General features: G+C 37.4%; 3 protein-coding genes and 1 long non-coding RNA gene across 6 annotated transcripts; 2 read left to right on the top strand and 2 right to left on the bottom strand.

Moving 5' to 3' along the window:
- The first annotated feature begins 663 nt into the window (after positions 1-663).
- On the top strand, positions 664-6,541 carry LOC110838358 (uncharacterized). Its single transcript, XM_022081485.2, has 4 exons — positions 664-1,266; positions 2,172-2,375; positions 3,057-4,145; positions 4,629-6,541. Exons 1-4 carry the CDS (start codon positions 1,025-1,027, stop codon positions 5,470-5,472), a joined length of 2,379 nt encoding a protein of 792 aa, XP_021937177.1. The 5' UTR covers positions 664-1,024; the 3' UTR covers positions 5,473-6,541.
- Positions 6,512-10,164, bottom strand: LOC110838362 (uncharacterized). The gene is made up of 2 exons (XR_002546081.2): positions 10,053-10,164; positions 6,512-9,945 (listed from the first exon to the last, which is right to left on the bottom strand). It is a non-coding gene; the product is annotated as an uncharacterized LOC110838362 (long non-coding RNA).
- On the top strand, positions 10,101-15,120 carry LOC110838361 (queuosine-tRNA galactosyltransferase). The gene is made up of 8 exons (XM_022081493.2): positions 10,101-10,478; positions 11,115-11,337; positions 11,863-11,927; positions 12,062-12,127; positions 12,953-13,116; positions 13,767-13,919; positions 14,215-14,479; positions 14,995-15,120. Exons 1-8 carry the CDS (start codon positions 10,449-10,451, stop codon positions 15,073-15,075), a joined length of 1,047 nt encoding a protein of 348 aa, XP_021937185.1. The 5' UTR covers positions 10,101-10,448; the 3' UTR covers positions 15,076-15,120.
- LOC110838359 (uncharacterized) lies at positions 13,030-19,326 on the bottom strand. Of its 3 annotated transcripts, none has more exons than XM_022081488.1 (5): positions 19,057-19,326; positions 16,459-17,650; positions 15,800-15,905; positions 15,557-15,699; positions 13,030-13,139 (listed from the first exon to the last, which is right to left on the bottom strand). In XM_022081488.1, exons 1-4 carry the CDS (start codon positions 19,287-19,289, stop codon positions 15,566-15,568), a joined length of 1,665 nt encoding a protein of 554 aa, XP_021937180.1. In that variant the 5' UTR covers positions 19,290-19,326; the 3' UTR covers positions 13,030-13,139; positions 15,557-15,565. The 3 variants fall into 3 exon arrangements, with proteins under 3 accessions (XP_021937180.1, XP_021937179.1, XP_021937178.1); XM_022081487.1 differs by lacking the exon at positions 13,030-13,139 and adding an exon at positions 14,536-15,282; XM_022081486.1 differs by lacking the exon at positions 13,030-13,139 and having other exon boundaries at positions 14,536-15,699.
- Positions 19,327-19,508: the final 182 nt, after the last annotated feature.

The following is a 19,508-nucleotide window of genomic DNA, read 5'->3' as shown; positions in this document are numbered from 1 at the left end:
GGTGTACACATAACAGAAGATAACTTGATAACTTATGTGTCCCTCGCATCCGGTCTCATAGTTACGGGTGGTCTTCGTTTAATTTAAAGTGCACCATCACTTTAGTTCAATTTAACTAATTCAGTCTTATTAAGAACGCACTGTCTCAGTATTATAAGGATACATGAACAATGCGCCAGTGGAATGTACACAATGTTTGTTTAATGGCAAATTATGCGTTTTCATTAACTCATCACAACCCAACGTTCACAAATTTTGATCACAACTCATTTATCTCCAATCGTACTAATTACAGCAGCGCACAACTGAGCGCGATGCTGAAATTGCTACCAACAATGTATATGAGTAAATACCAACCCTGTCCAAACCATCTACAAACCGCAGTTGACCAAAATCCAAACTAATTTTTTTATCACAATAAATGCCTTACAAGTGTACGCCTACTTTTGGACACTTACTGATGTCACTTCATACATGATATGTTTTATTCTCAATAATAATTCTTTGTGAATATGTGATCCTTGATTTAAACAGATTCCATACTCTAACGCATACACAATCTACTGAAATATCAATTGCAAGGTTAGTTATTTACTAAATAAAAATAAAGAAGTAAAAAATATAATTTTGGTATACAATTTCTTCAGTACAATCGTTCTTCATAGGAACGAGCTCGATGTTATCTAGTAAACTCCACACAAACCCAACCTCTATGGATGATCGATTACTTTTGCCTGGAAACCTAACGTGGCGCATTCTCTTGGCCAATGGGTTTGAGAATGTCTGTTAGGTTGGGTCGTTGATCTAAATATTATTTGGGTCACAACAACGTATCGAAATATACAGTCGAAAGTTGTTTGTCTCACTAGTGGTTTCTCTTATGTCTGAAATGCTTGAAGTGTATAAATAAATCAATGCATTGTCCTAACATTAATGGCAGGTTAGTCCATTATGAAAACGGTGTTTTCCACGCTTCTTATTTAGCGTGGAGCAGACTTGTTCTTCTGTCATACCCACATGAAAAATGAATACAGAATCCGAAACAGTTAATGGAATCAACGAAGAAAACATTCAAAGTGGGGCGATTTCCAATGACGACTGTCACAATGGCGAACTTGATACTCAGTTTGAATGTAAACAGGAGATACATAGTGAAGGGGAAGATGAACAAACGTGTGTGGACAAGCAACAGATGACAGTAAACTATACAGAGGTTTCAATTAAAGAAGAAAGCAATGACCCCAAAGGAACCACAGAGGATGAAAGGTACATACTTTTAGATAAAATACATAACAGAAGTCCCCAACCATACCATATTTCAGGGAAGTTTTTTCACCACAGTACTCCTTTATGGCTAGGTTGGGTTAAGCCCATTCAAAGCATAGCTAAACTTTGGGGGCATGAAAGGAATGTTTTCTATATTTGGCAATACATTTTAAACATGCTCCATTTACTCTTCTTGAAGAGGTGCCTTTGAATTTCCTATACCCTAGCGAAGTATGTGATGGGGTTGCTATTTGCTGTTGCATGTTCAAATTTGTGATGCAAGAATATAAACTGTAGTCTAGTAGAATATGACCAAACGTTTCAGACATGCTTACTACCTCCATCATCCCATTAATATATAAACAACATACAGTACTTGTTTATTCTGATGAACAAGAATTAATTTTAAAGATATTAGCAAGTATATCTTGAGGTGAAAATGGGCAATGCTCTAAGTACAGTACATAACAAATAAAATGGTATAAAGACAGTAATTAGATTTGGGAGGGATGGTAGGCAGAGACAGAAACATGTAGATGGTTGGACCTGTTTATCATGAAAATTCATTAGTCACACTGAAGCACGTAATAGTTTGCCAGATATGATAATGCATTGTTAATTGTATGAGATTCTGAGGTTCTCATGATGTTAAAATCTTGGATTGTGATGTAGTGAAGGGGTTACAAAGAGAGGACCTCTTCATCACAAAAATACAGGCATTATGTTAATACACATTTTCAAGGAAGTCTGTTTTCTTTTCCTGCATATTGTTTCACAACTGACAAAAATACACAAGGCAAAAGGAAGGAACATTATTCATTACAGTTTAGCAGCAGTTATCTGATCTATCCTACAGCTGTCAAATTCCAATTCTTAAATAATATTGATATATATTTCTGTTCAAGCATGGCGGTGGAAGCTCTGCGGCAACTTGGCGGTATGTTTGAGAGTGTACCAGCCCCAGACCAACTACCACCACAAGCAGCACCAGAAGTAGGAACACAATTTCACCAGCATATCTGCAGCATCTGCGGAGAGAGCTTCGAGCGGAAGACCGACCTGGGAAATCATATTGTGTGTCACCAGGTCGATCGCCCTCATGCTTGCAGGTTAAATAACAGAACTAATTTGTGTCTGATTATGTTGTTACCTTTCTGACAAACAGATAGTGGGACACATTAAGGATCCTTCCCTTGATCATTCTTCCCAGTCAAAACAAAATGATGGCAGTGTTGTAATTATGATTTGCTATAATAATGAGATTAAGTAACAGGACTTGAAGTTTTAAATGTGGTGAGTCCGAAGATGGCTGCTTTCTAGGTTGTAGCACCGTGTAGTCTGGTAGAAGTTTACCAACATTTCAGAGGTCCTTGCTACTGCCATCATAAGGGCAATGATCATCATAGCTTTGAAACACTGGTAAACTCCTACAAGACTATAATGTTACAACCCAGAAGAAAGCCATCTTCGAGTACACGCCTTATTTGTTGAGCAGAATTTTTAGTTGTCTTCAACTCAGTTTATTACGTGCCAAATATATGTCATAGGAAAAATTAGAAAAGAAATTGTGAGTTACACTGGGATATCCGTTATACACAGAAGTGGTATAGCCTTATCTTATTAGTGTGATGCAGTATGCGCTAAGTTGGGATAATCCTGGTGTAGTAATGTGGTACAACTTGCACTAGGCCAGGATATCTTGCAATCAAAGGGTTGAAAATAAAACTACACCAGATTTGAGCCTCACCATATGCAAAATTATGCGTATTATAATTTGTATTCTTCCCCAGGACATGCGGTAGCCTATTTCGCCGGAAAGCAGACCTTCAGAACCATATGGTATGCCACCAGGTGGAACGTCCACACAGATGTCCTCACTGTGGAGCAGATTTTCAACGACCATCAAGTCTCACAAATCACATGAAGATTCACACATATTTTCCAGGACGTGCATTGCTCTCTTCAAACATGTCCACTCATTCTCCAGTACCAAATTACTTCTCACAGACAACAGCACCACAACCAAATCAGCCCATTCCCACTAAAGTCTCATTTATATCATTGCCATCCTATAATGGATGGGATGTAACGTATACATGTGAACCAGACTCTGACCCTATTGCCGATGAAAATGTGTTAGCCCAAAATCAGAACCTTCAAACACCAGCTACAAGCAATCATGAACTAAATTACCAGCCCATGGAACCGAAACACTACCCTCAAATTTCAGGTATAAGTGAAAATATTCCTCAGTTTGATTATGGGGCAAACTCAGGACCTGCTATAAGTAACATTTCGTCTCCCACAACTGTAGCACAGCATGGGAACAACAACCAGACAAGATGTGATATTAATAATTTTGGTAATGTAACACAAGTTGACTATATGACAAAAGATGGCAACTTAAATTTCAGTTCTGAGGAATATAGAGAAACAGCTGTTAAAATAGAATCGATGCCATATGCACCCACAGTGGAATGTTCCTCAACAGAAGAAACATACACTTGTCCTCCAGTAACAGAACAGCCACCTGTTGATACCGCTCGTCGTCCGCACATCTGTCGCCACTGTGGACTGGGCTTTGCGCGTGAGAAAGCCCTAGAATCGCATTCACGCTTGCACCGGGACCATTGGGGTAGCCCTATAGAATGTGACAAGTGTGAGGAAATGTTTCCGGAAGACATCTCCCTTCGTCAGCATCAAGAGACTTGTCTTGGAAAAGTGGCACGAACCTCACCACAACAGCTGCAGACTAAGAGATCTAAGATGATCCCGTGCTCTGTGAATCCAAGTACAAATGTTGCACAGCCAGCCAAACTGGGAAAACATGCTTGCATGGAATGTGAGAAAAGATTTACCACCAAACAGAAACTGTTTAGGTAATCTTTCAGTTATTCATTACAATTAAGTCATCACTGTTGGACTTCTAGGTACATACCATCATTCAGATGAACATACTGCCACCATATTCAGGCCTGTCTGTAAGTCTACATGGGGTTATACAACCCAATAACATCTTCACTGTCAGAACCTAAAATCTTCTATAATTAGTGGTTTTTAACCTTGATTTACATAGTTACCAACTTTCAAAGCTGAAAAAAAAAGAATTGATTTTATTATGTATAGACATATGACAAATGATAATTACATTTCTTTCTTGTTACACTGTGAAATATCATCAGTCAGTGATGATGTTGCTTGTACCAGTAGCACTGTTATTTGGTAATCATTTGTTCATTTCAGTTCTCTTGGCTTTATCAGATATGAACTTAAAAAGAACGATACAGGGGTGACATGTTCCACCTTTATCTCTCTTGTTAATAATAGCTTTAATCTGTATTCCCTGTAAAAACGTTTTCCAGGCACATGTGGATCCATCGGAAGCGTCCTTATGCATGCGAGGTGTGTGGAATCAGTGTAGCAGATAGTGGGACACTGGATGAGCATCGTCGCACCCAGCACCATGCCAAGACACCCTATACATGCAACAAGTGCGGCAAAACCTTTGCCAGACGACAAGGACTGTGGGAACATGGTCGTTTGCACGCAGCTAAAGGGACATCAGGCAGATCACCGTTCGTGTGCCAGTATTGTGGAAAATGTTTTTCAAGCCGCCAAGGTCATCTTATTCACACTCGTACTCACACCGGGGAACGTCCTTATGGTTGTCGCTTCTGTTGGAAGGCTTTTCATGATGGGGGAACCCTCCGTAAACACGAACGAATTCACACGGGTGAGCGCCCTCATGTCTGCCCACTTTGTCCTCGAGCGTTTAACCAGAAGGTGGTGCTGCGTGAACACGTCCGCTGGGTTCACGCGGCTCGGAATTCACAGGGTTGTCAGCTGTGTGGCTACGTGGTTGGAGATAGAGAGGCTCTCTGTGCACATATTGTGAAGCATAGTGACCAGCTTGCAGCTGCTGCAAAGGCAGCAAAGGGGAAAGAGGAACCTCCCAAAACTGCTGATGCACAAAATGTTTCAGAGAGAGTAAATCCATTAGAACTTCCAGCTGGACTTCTACAAGAACCTTACAATTCATCAAACTATGTGTTCTTGCCCAGTGATGGATTAACGTCCGAACCACCAGATTCAGACATAAACCATACAAGTGTGGTAGAGATAAAAACTGAATATACATGTGATATGTGTCAAGAAGTTTTCAAGTTCAGAACCGAACTGTTAGACCATGTTCGTATTCATATCTAGAACTAGTTTTAATCCTGAGCCACAAAAAGAAAGTAAAAGTAAAAAAATAAAGTAAGGGTGTCCTGTTATATGCCATGCTTGAGAGGGGGGGAGGCAGTATAGTTCCTACTCATTCTTAACCTTGGAACTAGATAGGGGTGAGTAGTCGGCATCATGTCCTGGCTGTGCTTTGCCCCCAGGAAAGGACCCCAGTTCCCATTAGATGGGGACTGGGTGGGCCCCAGAGCCAGTCTGGACGCAGAGGATAGTGGAAAAATCCTCTGCAGCTGTCAGAGATCAAACTCCAGTCATCCAGTCCATAGTATTTAACTATGTAGCAAGGTTTTTGGTCTACTCACTTAATCCCAAGGCCTGTCTGTATATTTATCAAGAATGTGAATTGCATGTTTAAAATCATATACAACTATATAAATAAAGATGGTATTACACATAAAATGTGCGCCTGGAAGAATTTTTTAGGATGTTTTACTATGGTCTATGTGATATTAAGAATAGTGTTTTTTTGGCAACATTACTGCAGTGTAATGCTTGTAAGGTATTTTCTATCAACACATTTTAATTTGACATCACAGTATAAAAAACAATGTTTACAGTATTTTACAATCAATTATATAATTGTACTATACCCCACTGTGAAAAATGGAAACAATATTACTTAATATGTGTGGTGCTGTTGGAAAGCAGCCCATAAAATAATGGTCTATTATTCATGCTGGATGTACCACAGCAAAAGATAATGTTGGTATACAACAAATGTACATTACACGATATGTAATTAAGATTCTAAAAATGCAGCAACATAATGTGCAGATAAATTTTATAAAGATTTTGCAATACCAGGCATATGTATTCTTAACTTCACGACATATTACATTACATGACGTGTACTGAAACATTTCTCAAGTGCTTTGAGAGAACAAAAGAATGTACATAAAGTCTTGCGTAATAAAATCTCAGTATAACAATCTTTTGTGAACTAGAAAGCTGTATTCATAATAATAAAATACTATTATAATGAGAGGCAATAAAAACAAGTAAATAAAGCTAATATTTATTGTTTTCCAAAAGATCAATGCATTTTGTTGAATAAGTAGCACATCATAGGTTCATAATTAAATTTGTGAGCATAAAACAGTTGTCTCATAGGTACAACCAAGAAGACCTTACTGCAGAAAGTAAGGGCAGAAACTGTTTTAAAATTCTATAAAACGCTTATCATCCTAACCTATTATACGGGTCTGAGACATGGACGATTACGGAATCTCAGCTGAATAGACTGGAGGCAGCAGAAATGTGACTGCTAAGACAGCTCGCAGGAGACACGTTCCTTGACCACAAACGGAACAAAGACAATCATAAAAAAGTTGAATACAGAGAGCATCACCAGTATTATCAGCACATATAGGAAAAATTGTTATGATCACATGACCAGAATGCCTCCACACAAAACCCTACACAGATTACTACTATATAAACCATCAGGAAGAAGGAACACTGGACGACCGAGAAAACGGAAGGACCGGCTGTGATTAACTCAAGGAGACGGAACAGGCCCAATGGCCTAATCCGTGAAGTTATTTATAAATGAGAATGGTCTCTTTGAAATTTACATGATCATATAAATTATCCATTACCAGCTGTGTGTCAAGTATTGCCATGCATTGTGATAGCACCCCCATAAGATGTATCTTTAAATGAATAGATTGTACTTCTATTGCATACTACAGGGTGTACAGAAATTAAAATGTTTTCATGGTGTAATATGGTCCTGTTTTAAAACAGCAATTGTCATCAGAATATGTTGGTCTTATAGTTCACTAAACACATCTAGACTAATGTTATGCAACTGGTTTGCTGTAACTTTTTGTAAGAAATTGCATATTCACACATTACAGTTAGAAAAGGACAATTATTATCTTTCATCATAAATAGTTTTATCTAACATGTATAATTTCTTTTTCACATGCCTTCTCTCTCTCCTATAGGACAAGTATTTATATACATATTTATGGTCTGTATAGTTTCATACCGCAACAATTTGTGGTGTCTTTGACAAATCATGGTGTGCCATGGGTGAAAAAAGTTGCAGAACACTGACCTAGACTACAGTAAATGTAGCAGTTTGCCTGCTTAAGATATCTAGTGCATGTTTAACAAACTATCCGAAAGATATAGCTGTTTTTTTTTAAAAAAAATTGAAACACCAGTACAGGGTTCTCTCAAGAAGGGTTAACACATTCTAAATAACACTTTACTGCATTACACTGAGTTCATTGAGAAATATTTTTCAATAAGATTATATGGTACTTCAGTAGGGGATGAACTACAGGGGATATTTTTGTTATATTGAAACTTAATTATACTGGCTCTTGTTATACTAAGATCTTACTGCATTAATCACTTTATAAAATGATTTGGTGAGTGTTATTTAGTATCATTTTGGGCTCCACTTTTTAATTTATGTGCTCTATGTATAATTCTGTTAACGTCTCTTCAGTGAAATTGCCACCAATTCTGCATCATAAACGTGACATACTTCCTTCCTACACCCATGGTGACTGAGCAAAACCAGAAAATCAATTCCATAACTATCGCTGTGCCAGTATAATTATAAACAGTAGCTGGTTTCACGACAGACTTCAGTCCCAATTACCTGAATACAATGAACTATATTTTTCAATGATGCCAATACAGGACTGCTTCTTGTGGGAAATTGCTAAATGCAATGAAGAACCAGTATTCTTATGCAAATGTTGAAGTTATACAAAGTTTGTTATGTCTTGTTTTACTGTATGCAGCAAATCAGTGAATAATAAGTTAATTTAGATGTTTATCATTAAGCTATTGACATTTGGATAAACTGTACTGGTAACATTATGTTGTATGCTTGTACTTCCAGTGAAAGTGTTGACTATTTATATTCTCATCAATGAAGTCAATAACTACCTGTGAAAATGAATGTTAATATGGAAAATTAAGTCACTAAAAATGTATCTATTCCCTAAAGTGCTTTCACTTTGACAAAATGTGTCCAACACATCCCAAAACAACATCACTGCTTCCATGTTTTGTAATTTCCTTGACATTTTACAGAATTATTTCCCTATATTAGACTTTAATATATGTTTATATGGTGTTCTTAATTTGTAATTGTGTTTATGAAATTTGGTATATCATATGCGACTGGATATCACCTTATCCTGATACTTTCTCAACTGATTTGCCATCGAATGTAGGGTTTGAATTTCTGTATGGCAATTGATCCTTAGAAAGTATGCAGTTTTCATTTAGATATTTTTTAAGGAACTGTACAGTACGAGCATGGTGACTGCACATGCTAACTTGACAAATTACTGCAATACAGATTTGTATGGTAACATGCTGCAAAAATCTCTGCTTCTAGTACAAGTGGCTTTCTAATCCTTCAATACCTTAAAGTTACTGTTTCTATGAGAGGTGCTAATAAAGAATGATGCAATTATATATCTGTGTATTTTGTAAAGGCCATATTTATTTACAATATAACTAGAACAATAATGTTGTTCAGATTACCGCTTCTTTTTTGTTTGATTATTCATTTTGTTTTAGCAGATAAATAATTTGTGCTAAACATTATTGCTTTTCTTCTCCTTCCCATTTCATAAGCTGGTTAACGGTGCAAGTGGTGAGAAAAGGAAAAGAAACTAGCTTTAGGTGTTGGTTGCTTCATCCATCATAAATGTGGAGGAACATCTGTGTTACAAACGCAGGACCTCAGAAGACGTGACATGTAGCAACTTTATTTTGTTTCCTATCGTGCATAATTATCCACTGCAAATGTTAGATGTGGATGAGGTCTTTACAGTAATTTGTGTATTGTAAAGAAACATAACTGAATGTATAGATAGTGATCTTGTGGCTCTATACCTAAGTTTTGGAGGAGTGCACTGCTTCCTTCTCCCAGACATAACTCCATCTCCCATCCTCATTCCATGCCTCAGACTGGCCAATCCCTAACCGTAGATAAACTATCCACTTCCTAACCCACCTCACTTTAGCCCTGAAGATGGGGGCAGTATGTTGTTCTAAAACATTAGTATACAGCCTAAAGATCACAAGGTGATAAGAAGAACGTCTATACTTAAATTACTCTGAAAACCTCAAATACAAAGTCTAAATGTACCAGTGACAAACAGACTTGTTAGTCATTACTTGTACTGCACAATGTAAGACATAGTATCGATCCTCAGAAAAAATGCTATTTTATGTGTCCATAAATCATAAAACTTTCACACACACACACTGTTATAGAACTATAAGAATTCTGATTAAGGTAAATATTTCGAAATACATTCTCCTCTTCCCAAAAAACTTCCGCTCCCGTCGTCCGATTTCTTATCGTTCAGACCTGTTGTGATATTAATTTCATTCATATTAAAAAGTTTCTAACTTCTCTGCCTCCATCACCATATAGACAGACTCAGAAACGTTGGGCTGTAATACAATAATGACAAGGACATAGATACCTACGACTTCCGACACTTCCTTACATTCTATTAGCATGACATCTTCAGTTAACAGCAAACACAGACACAACATACCTTAAAAGCTAGCAGATAATATGCAACCAGGGGTCCGCAGTGGCCGCGCGGTCTGAGGTGTGGGCCATGTGCCGCTTGGTCGCTGGGACCGTGGGTTCGAATCCCACTCAAGCCATGGATGTTTGTCCGTGTTTTTCTGTGTTGTGCTGTCCTGTGTACAGGTAGAGGCCTTGCAACGGGCCGATCCCTCGTCCAAGGAGTCCTACCGAATGTCTATACATCGAACCACCGAAAAGTTTGGACCCGCAGTGCTCACGCACTAGAGGAAGGTGTCGATCCCAGTAGATGCAACTACTGATGTCCGGAGCATAGATAACCTATCTTCGTGATCTGACATACTATTATAAAAGTCAACTACCAACAGTGGAAGTAAAATATCCCCGAGTGTAAAATGTTATGGAATTAGTGAGAGAGAAGCCTGATATTGTAAGAGAACTACATATCTTTAATTCCTTAAATGTTCATCCAATTTTGTGCTGAAGGAACTGCACTTACTTAATTCAATATGCACAGCAATGCAATTTATAAAACGAGTAATTTATTAATGCATGTGTTCTTTATTAACATGCGTATTATGTCCATATTTTGCTTTTAGTAAGAAAGTTTGTGCCTAACATAACCTATAAACTGTATCCACTGTAGACTTAACGGCTATACATATGAATTTATTAAAGCTGGTGACCAATTAAATTTGGATCACAAGTTTCACTGTTAGCAACTAATTTTGTGATTCCTTCCTACCCTTAATGTAAAGAGAATTATTGTGAACTGGGGCTACAGCATGATGTCTCTATCTTCCGAACTTAAGATGGAGACAATATTTCTCCAAACAGCATCACAACCCAAAATACTGTCATTTTCACCACCCTTAGACCTTCAAATCTCACTTTCCCAGTTTTATCCTCAGGGATCCATGTAAACTTTAAATTTTATTTTAGAACTACAACCATAACAGCTTTCAACTGAAGTTAATTCAAAGTGGTGTTATTGAATGTGTCCAGATAGCCACTGTGAAAAATGTCTAGAACCTATGAAAATGGCCAATCTGTGCATTCATTTCAGTCTGTGATCATTCCAGTCCACAATGGAGAAGTGTGGATTGAGGAATGCTTTAAGTCAATACAGACACAGACAGCTGTCAGACACATCAAGTTGGAAGTCTCTGTGTATGATGATGCCAGCACTGATCGAACATGGCAAATGCTGCAAGACTGGGGATACAAATTTAATTCTGCCGGTATCAAGTTCACAGTATCCAGAAATGAGTCCCTGAGGCCTAGAGGAGGTAATGTCCAGTTTGTTGTGGATTTTATCATACATTTTGCTATTAAATAAGAACTTGTTAGTATGATTTTTGTTCATACTTCAAATACAGCAGTGGTTCGTAACCTGTTTTTGACACCGTGTAATCATGTAGGTAGTTACTGACACTTTGGATGTACCCGCAGCACCAATCTTTAACTATAAAGTGGAAGTGGCCAGTTATGAAGCATATGCATACGTGTTTATGCCGAGATTAGAAGGGTAGGTATCACTAGTCATGATATAGGTATACATAAAGGTTTCTCCGAAATATTGGTACCTACATGTCTGCAAGGTACTGCTATCCAGATCACACCCAAAACCATTACTGTTGTGGAAACTAAAATCTCATATGAAGACAACAAATTTAAATTGTCTCAGTAAAAGATTTTGGTCAGCAGCAAATTAACACAGGTGTGCAAAATAACAAAGACTGTATCTGGAAAACTCTGAACTGGAGTACACTGTAATTAATTACATTGTAATTATGAATACTTTTTTTTAATAGTGGGTTATGCAAAGAACCGTTCAGTCAAACAGAGTACTGGACACTTCCTCTGCTTCCAGGATGTGGTAAGAACTCGTTTCTTTTTAACTATATTACTGTAAATCATATCAGTTTGTATACAGAAAGTGATTGGATAAAGTCCTGAAGCATGACGCTTCACTATTTCATCACTACAGAAGTTTCCATGCCTTTCTTTCAGGATGATATAATGTTACCAGACCGAATCCTCCATCAATATGAAGTCGCAAAGAAAAACACAGATGCGGTGTGTATCATATTTTTTATACATTCCAGTTATAACTCGCTAGGAAACTGGCTGTAAAGAATTATGGGGAGGGATGGAGTTACTACAAAGTGATCAACCAACAATGACAGAAGATTTGATCATGTATAAGAATTTGAGATAACAGTTGGGGGGACAGATTTGTTTGATGTGTGAAAGTCAAATAAGCCCTTACAGGAACAATGATTTTGACATCGGACCAATTGGTTTGATTTCTGGTAGAGGCAAGGGCAAAAGATTGTTCTGTTGACTTCCACTTCGGCTCCGAGGCCCACCCAGCAGGTAAAAGGAACCCTTTTATTAATCAATAAACCATATCCATGGAAACCATAATACAATCTGCTACATTCACAATCCTAAAGCTATTTTCTCTTTATACATTAGAATTGGGTCAATTATTAATTTATTCATGGAACACTAGTTCAGCTGTAGGTTATATAGTATTTAGTGAAATGGGATTTTTTGAAGGGAGCAGGTCGTGACTTTAAGGTTACTATCCAGGCCAAAAGTGTAACTCTGAAATAAACTTAGTTTCCTACAACTTCTCTATTGGAAGGTCTACATAGTATGTATGATCACCTATAGAAAGTATAGATTTTCATTGTTCTCAGTCCAAGGAAATGCCAGGGTGGTACCTTAATTCCACCTTCTTCCGTTTCATTTCAATTAATTATCCTGTCATTTTACACTATATAGTCATAGCTGCTGAGTGTCATTATATATAAAAAGTTCTGGAATATTACAACCTTCCCTCGTGTGCACTATCATTAAAATTACTGTTACCTCACAAGTTGTGAACTGTTGTAGATTGTAGGATGTGGATTCTGTCGCTTGCCTGCTGACTCCACAGCACGTTTCACACGATGGGCCAACTCACTGGATAACCAGCAGCTTTACCACCAGCTCTATACATCTCATGGACCAACACTTGTGATGCCAACATGGTTTTGTGGAAGGGATGTGTTTGACAGGTTAGTTGTGGCTGGTACTGTACCTAATAGAATTTTATTACATTATGAAGTTATCATGCATGTAGTTTATAAAAAAAAATCAATACATTTTTAATATTATAGATTTAAGAGTTGTGCAATTTTACAGTTTTAATATATGTAGGAAAAATTAAGTTCTAGCAAGAAATTATAATGTGTATGACTATTCTGTTGGACATTATCCTTTATTTAAGCGTCTTTCAATTCAAACAACATTTTTGAAGTGGGGTCTACTCCAGTCCCCATGTAGGAAAACAAAACCCTATTATGTTGGGTCCCTTGGTTGAACTGTCCCTGACACTCATTTAATACAGGAAGTCCAACAAAATAATTATGTATATTGTCACACCATCAGAAACCTCCAAATATAATAAGTTATGAAGTCTGCCGTCCTCCAGATTCTTCAACCAATATGCTGCGGCTAGTAGGAACTATAGATTAATAATTATACAATACACACATATCATTTTTGTTCCACAAAAACACAAACTTTTCTTCAAAGTATCTGGAGATGAAAGACACTGAGACTGATAATCGGCAAAACTGTAAATTAGTTGTTCTAACAGAATGGCAAATGTAAGATGCCAAAGCTCACTGTATTTAAATCTGTCCTATCCATTTGGTCATTTCAGGGTTGGAGGTTTCTCAGAGGAAGGTAAAGGTACTCCAGAAGACCTGATATTCTTCTATGGACACTTAGATAAAGGAGGAAAACTTTGTAAAGTTCCAGAATGCCTGCTCGTGTATCGCTACCACCAGGATGCTACAACATTCTCAATTCATGAGTGTGTATCTTTCATAGTGCTTCTCAATTTTGGAAACTCGCAAATATTTTTTCCAAATTAAAGTTTGTCTTTCAGAATTAGAAAGTTTTAATCTCTATGTTTTTTGATGGCTGTCAAGAAGGAAAAAGATTCTTAACTGAACACTAACAACCATTTCTTCGATTTGATCTGCTCTTAATTATTGTACAGAGTAACATTCTGTTTGTAAAAGAACCCAAATCTGTTAATTGTATTTGGCCTGTAATGGGCCTGAAATTGTAAACAACAGTTTGTAATTAGTGTGCTATGTTCACAGAAGCACAATCTGGTCAATACGCCTGGCGAGGTTGCAGGAACGAGTCCTAAACACCTGGCCAAAATTCAGCATTTGGAATGCTGGCAAACAGGGACGAAGACTGTACCGGTCACTTCATCCCAAGTACCAAGACAGAGTTGTGGCATTCTGTGACGTTGATGTTAAAAAAGTAGGGAAAATGTACTCGCCTCCTAACCAATCTCGCCACATTCCAATAATTCACTTCACACAGGTCAAACCACCTGTAGTCATCTGTGTGAAACTGGTAAGCTGCCTACATTTTTTTTTCCAAGTAATTAGGAAATAAATCCTTCAACATGCTTCAGTTTTGAAAAACAATTATATTTTCTTAATTCCAAGCTACTTTTTGTCATTATTATACATGAGAATGCTTTAATTCCAAAAGTATTTTCAAATAAACACACTTTTCCATGTTTTACAAAGGTACACCATACTGGTGCTTTTTTCAGAACACAAAAATAAAAGGAAAATATAAACAACTGTATGTTCCTAAAAATGACAAAATAAAATCTGTATCCTAATCAACACTGTCAGTTTTTGTTAATTCTAGATACATAAGAAGCTAGATAAATGTGTAACTTTATTACAGAACCAGGTGCAGTGCAATACATTTTGTTTTGCAACTCATCAGTTTTATCAATTACTGAATCCTGTTCTAATTTATGTGAAAATAAAGAAGAACCTCATGCGTAATAAAAACTTCTTTTGTTTATTCAAGATATAAGTAATTCTATCATAAATCTTATGATTTCTTTGCAGGACCTGACAGGAGGGAGTTTTGAGGAAAATCTAAAGTCATTAAAACTGCAAGAAGGAACTGATTATATTCACTTCAGCTGACTGTAAACCCTGTTCTGCTTCAATAAATTTTCCTATTGCATGTGACTTTTCTAATCTATTTTATGTGTAGCTGGCCGTTCCTTAATGTCCGATTTTTCCTTCCCTGACGACGCTTTCGTGCAGGTCTTCCCAGCATTCAGCAGTCTCCAGACACAGTGCTTTTTTGGGTTAAGATGCAGGCAGACTGACATGGGCCCATAAGGTGTTCTTTACTCACGCCAATGCATGAAAGATATAAATTATTATTTCGCAGATAATTTGCATATCAATAAAACACAACTATTCATGTCCAGAACAGCCCTGTGACCCATCTGTTAAGGGCTCCTTTTGAAGTACATTCATCTTATCAGAGGTTATATACCACTGGGTTAAATTTAATTTATTCTTTACAATTCTAAATTATTACACTGTTCAGCATTGGAGCAGAGTATGATTCTGACAGAGAACACGAGACAGTTACAAACAAAAACCACTGAATTACCTCAGGTTCTTAAGGGAAGACAAGTCTTGTTTCAAGTATCTCATTCCAGTTAACCTCAAGATCATCGACAACACACGTCTCAGGAGCGTTATCATCCTCTAGATCAAACTTACCCTTTGGCTTCTGACATTCTTCATGGCCACCTGTAATCACAAGAAAGGAACATTTATAAAAACATAATGTTTTTATTACCTAATTTTATTAAAGTTCACTGGTAACAGCTAATATAAATTCATATCTTACCTAAAACTTTAACCATTAGCTGGTAGGTTTCCTTACAGTAGCTGAGAACCTTGGCTGTAATGTAATCTGATATTTTGGGTGTATAGTCTTCTCCCAACTTCAACATCTTATCAGGAAAAGAAATAGTATTAGAACACACCTTGTATGTACATAATACTAACACCATTAAATAATATGGAACTTCATGATGCATATTTTTATGCTACATTACCTACCCATCTCATCTTCCTTGATATGACCACTCTAATAATATTTGGTAAACAGTATGCTGGCGGTAGCATAGCTACTGGTAGGGCGTCCCTAGCCAGATTGGTCGAGGGGGAGAGGTCAGACTAAGACAGGTACCCTGGTCCTCCAGGTTGGGGGTTGGTCGCAAGGCTAACAACCTTGCACCGTATAAAGGAAGATGTTTCAAAACCTCGATCAAAGCCTCGGACAGACGGACCTAACGGAAGAGGATAATTGAGGAGGCCATGGACCAAATACGGACCGGAGAGCCATAGAAGAAGAAGAAGAAACAGTACAAATTATGAAATCCATCCTCCTGTTATATCCTGTCTCTAAGGTCAACATTTTCCTCGGCATCCCGTTCTTAAATACCCTCAGTAAGAACGCCACGAAAAGGAAAATATCGTACAAGTATTATATGCCAAACGTACCTTGAACGCTATGATATCCCCTTCCTTAGGAGTGTCTTTAAGAATTGGAAACTGAGAAAAGTTTGTAATTCTATAATCAGTTTTGATTTGTTGTCTGTTTTCCACATCGGTGTTAGACAACGTTTCTGAAGTGTCACCGTTTGCAGTAACAGAACTCTTCTTACGCTTATACACACGTGGTGCCGAGAAATTTTCATAGGCGAGGAGTTTAGCAAATGTATCATTATTGCACACTACATCATCAGACTCCAAATTGTCTACAGCCTGCATATTCCACTTTGTTGAACTTCCTTCTTGCGACACCAAGACTTTCATTTCTCCTGGTCCTTGCCCATTTATTTCCGAGGAAACTGCACACACATCACTCAATGTTACTACTGGGTGCGTACCACCGAGCCCGACACTAGTGGGTTCAGACTCCATCTGAAATTCAACCTTATCATTCCCTTCATCAAAATCAGAAAATCTAATGTGTGTCCGTGCTGCAGTTACACTCTGAATGAACGTACCTCTTCTGTGATCCTCAACACTCACTGGAAGCTTCCCTTTTGTTTCATTCTGTTCTGGTTCATGGTCTTTCTTGTGTCGCCTTGTCCGTTTCCTGCGTCTCTTGGTGCCCCCGTCTTTCGTTGGTGAATTTTCGTTATCTGGAATGGCGTCTGCGCATACGCCAATTTCAATACTGCCATTCTCCCGACTTCCTGTCTCTGGTGTCTTTGGTCCTGCTGTGACTTGCTCTGATGCTCTCGTAACACTCGCAACAGAACTAGGAATATCATCTGATTTTACATATACATTATTTCCTTCCCTTTTGTCTGGTTTTCGCTCTCTACGCTCTTCTACCGAACGCTGAAAGCCATCCGACAATTCCTCACATTTCGATTCTTCCGTAACACACTGCTCATCTGACATACATCTCTTGTTACTGTGAGTTTGTTTCCTTCTCTTTTTACCCTTGTGTTCCGAATATTCAGCACATTCTTCCAAATTTACAGGCAATGTTTCACTCTTTTGTACCTTACCCTTTACTGTGCTACAATTAATGTCATTTATATCACCTGAAATGCGTTTTCTTTTTTTCTTCTTGGCCTTATGTCCCTTCATATATATTTGTCTGTCAATGTCTTCATCTTCGTGTCGGCAATTAACATCTTCTTTATTATTATAGCACTCTTTGTTTTGTTCCACAACCCTAGAAATTAACAATGACACATGTTACCTCTACCACAAGTGACCACTTACGAAAATTTTTCCAACATTTCCCACATGTCAACACAATACAATATAATTATACACTTCACAATACACAAAACCACATAGTGCATAAATTTATGTAGTATATATGTATGCATGCAACTATGCTCATATTATTTTCCATCATATCATGGAAAATTCATGGGCATGGCCTCTGAGAACCCTATATTGGAGTGTATGTGATCTTTTCCTGTGGAGGGATCTCAAAAGTAAAGCAAAATTTACTCTGATCATATTCACAATACTGACTTGCCAAAGGACCAAACTCTGAGAAATTCAGATAATACTTGCAGATATGCCAAGAAGAGTGATGTGTTCATGGATTCCTCAATAATGACACAACAATCAAGACACTGATTTCAAAAAGTAAAATGTTAGATTAAATGCAACATAAATTTTGTAACCCACTCTTTATACACAGGTATAGTTCAGCTAGTAAAAAATACTGTTTCTTACGGTATTCATCACTGTGTTCGTAAGACAAAACTATGTAGTTCAATCTTATCAGTGGTATTACTGTCTGAGACACGAGGTTCTCATTGCTATGATAATACCAAGGTTGGTGTTTTCTGGGTTGTAATACCCTGAAGATGGAGGCAATAGGTTCCTCCAAATTGTTGGTATGTACCTACAAGTCCATGTGGTGTTGTAACCCAGTCATCAAACAATTATAGTGGTACTACTGTTCATTATACAACGCTCACAACTAAAATGGAAATTTTTTATCTTGAACGGAAAGTCCTCATCGGTTTACAGAGTTAAAATTAACAATTTTTAGTATTTTTTGCAACTCTAAATATAACTGCTAGATAAATATTTTTCGACTGTACAGACATTACACTGGTTTAAGTTTTATCAACAGGTTCAGAGGTTCTATTCATTTTTAACAAATTGCATCAGGCTTGTTAATAACATCATTGTTATTCACCTTCAAAATACATAAAACTAAATTATACGCCTACTTGTCATTTTCTTTTGACAAAAGTCACACTTTTAAGATACGAAAAATCCAAGGAGCATTTTCTTTTTCTTCTTTCCAAACCTACATATAAGCAAAGATTAATTTTTAATCACAATATTTGCGTAAAATCAAATAACCACTATCTTTTGCAGCCACACCTTCTCATGAGGACTCTGAATATTCCAGTTAAACAGAATGGCATTAACCAAACCAGCAACACATAAAAACGTAAATTATATTCACTGATCAGTTAAAAGAAAACGACTCCGGCCCAATTTCTACTACTTTAAGGAGACATCCTGTCCCTATCCAGTTTAAAAGGATTTCTATTAGGATGGTGCACTTTATTTATTACATCGATTTCATCAGTCGCTGCCACTTACTTCAATACATCGCCAACACAGAGCAAACGCACGTTTTCCGAGGAAGGCAAATAAACACTGCCAATCATTAACGAGATTGGGTTATCAACACAAAGAAAATCCGTAATACGATTTTCTATATCGCGAATACATCGATCACGCAACAAATCAACGTAGATAAAGAATCGGCTTTTAATATCCTCGCGCAAATCTCTTCCATCAACGCACACTCTAAACCCCATAGGTTCCGCCATCTTTTTATCTTTTATACTTCACCAATATCTCCCAAGACTCCCGCCAACAAGCCTACCAATAATTCATTAGTAACAAAAGTTCCCTAAACTGTACGAAAACTTGCTGCGTCAGATCTAGACACTCCTCTTCCATTCGATTAATCTTTTTTGTGCAATTTTAATAAAGTTTCCCTTCCTACTGCCTGAAACACAATGCCATTATATTTACAACTTGAAAAC

This window comes from Zootermopsis nevadensis, unplaced genomic scaffold (genome assembly GCF_977971745.1).
Source record: "Zootermopsis nevadensis isolate Lab colony 2312 unplaced genomic scaffold, Znev_1.0 Znev_ptg000021l, whole genome shotgun sequence".
Classification (NCBI taxonomy): domain Eukaryota; kingdom Metazoa; phylum Arthropoda; class Insecta; order Blattodea; family Termopsidae; genus Zootermopsis; species Zootermopsis nevadensis.
Note: the sequence above shows the minus strand (reverse complement) of the source record. Positions and strands in the feature narration are given on the sequence as shown.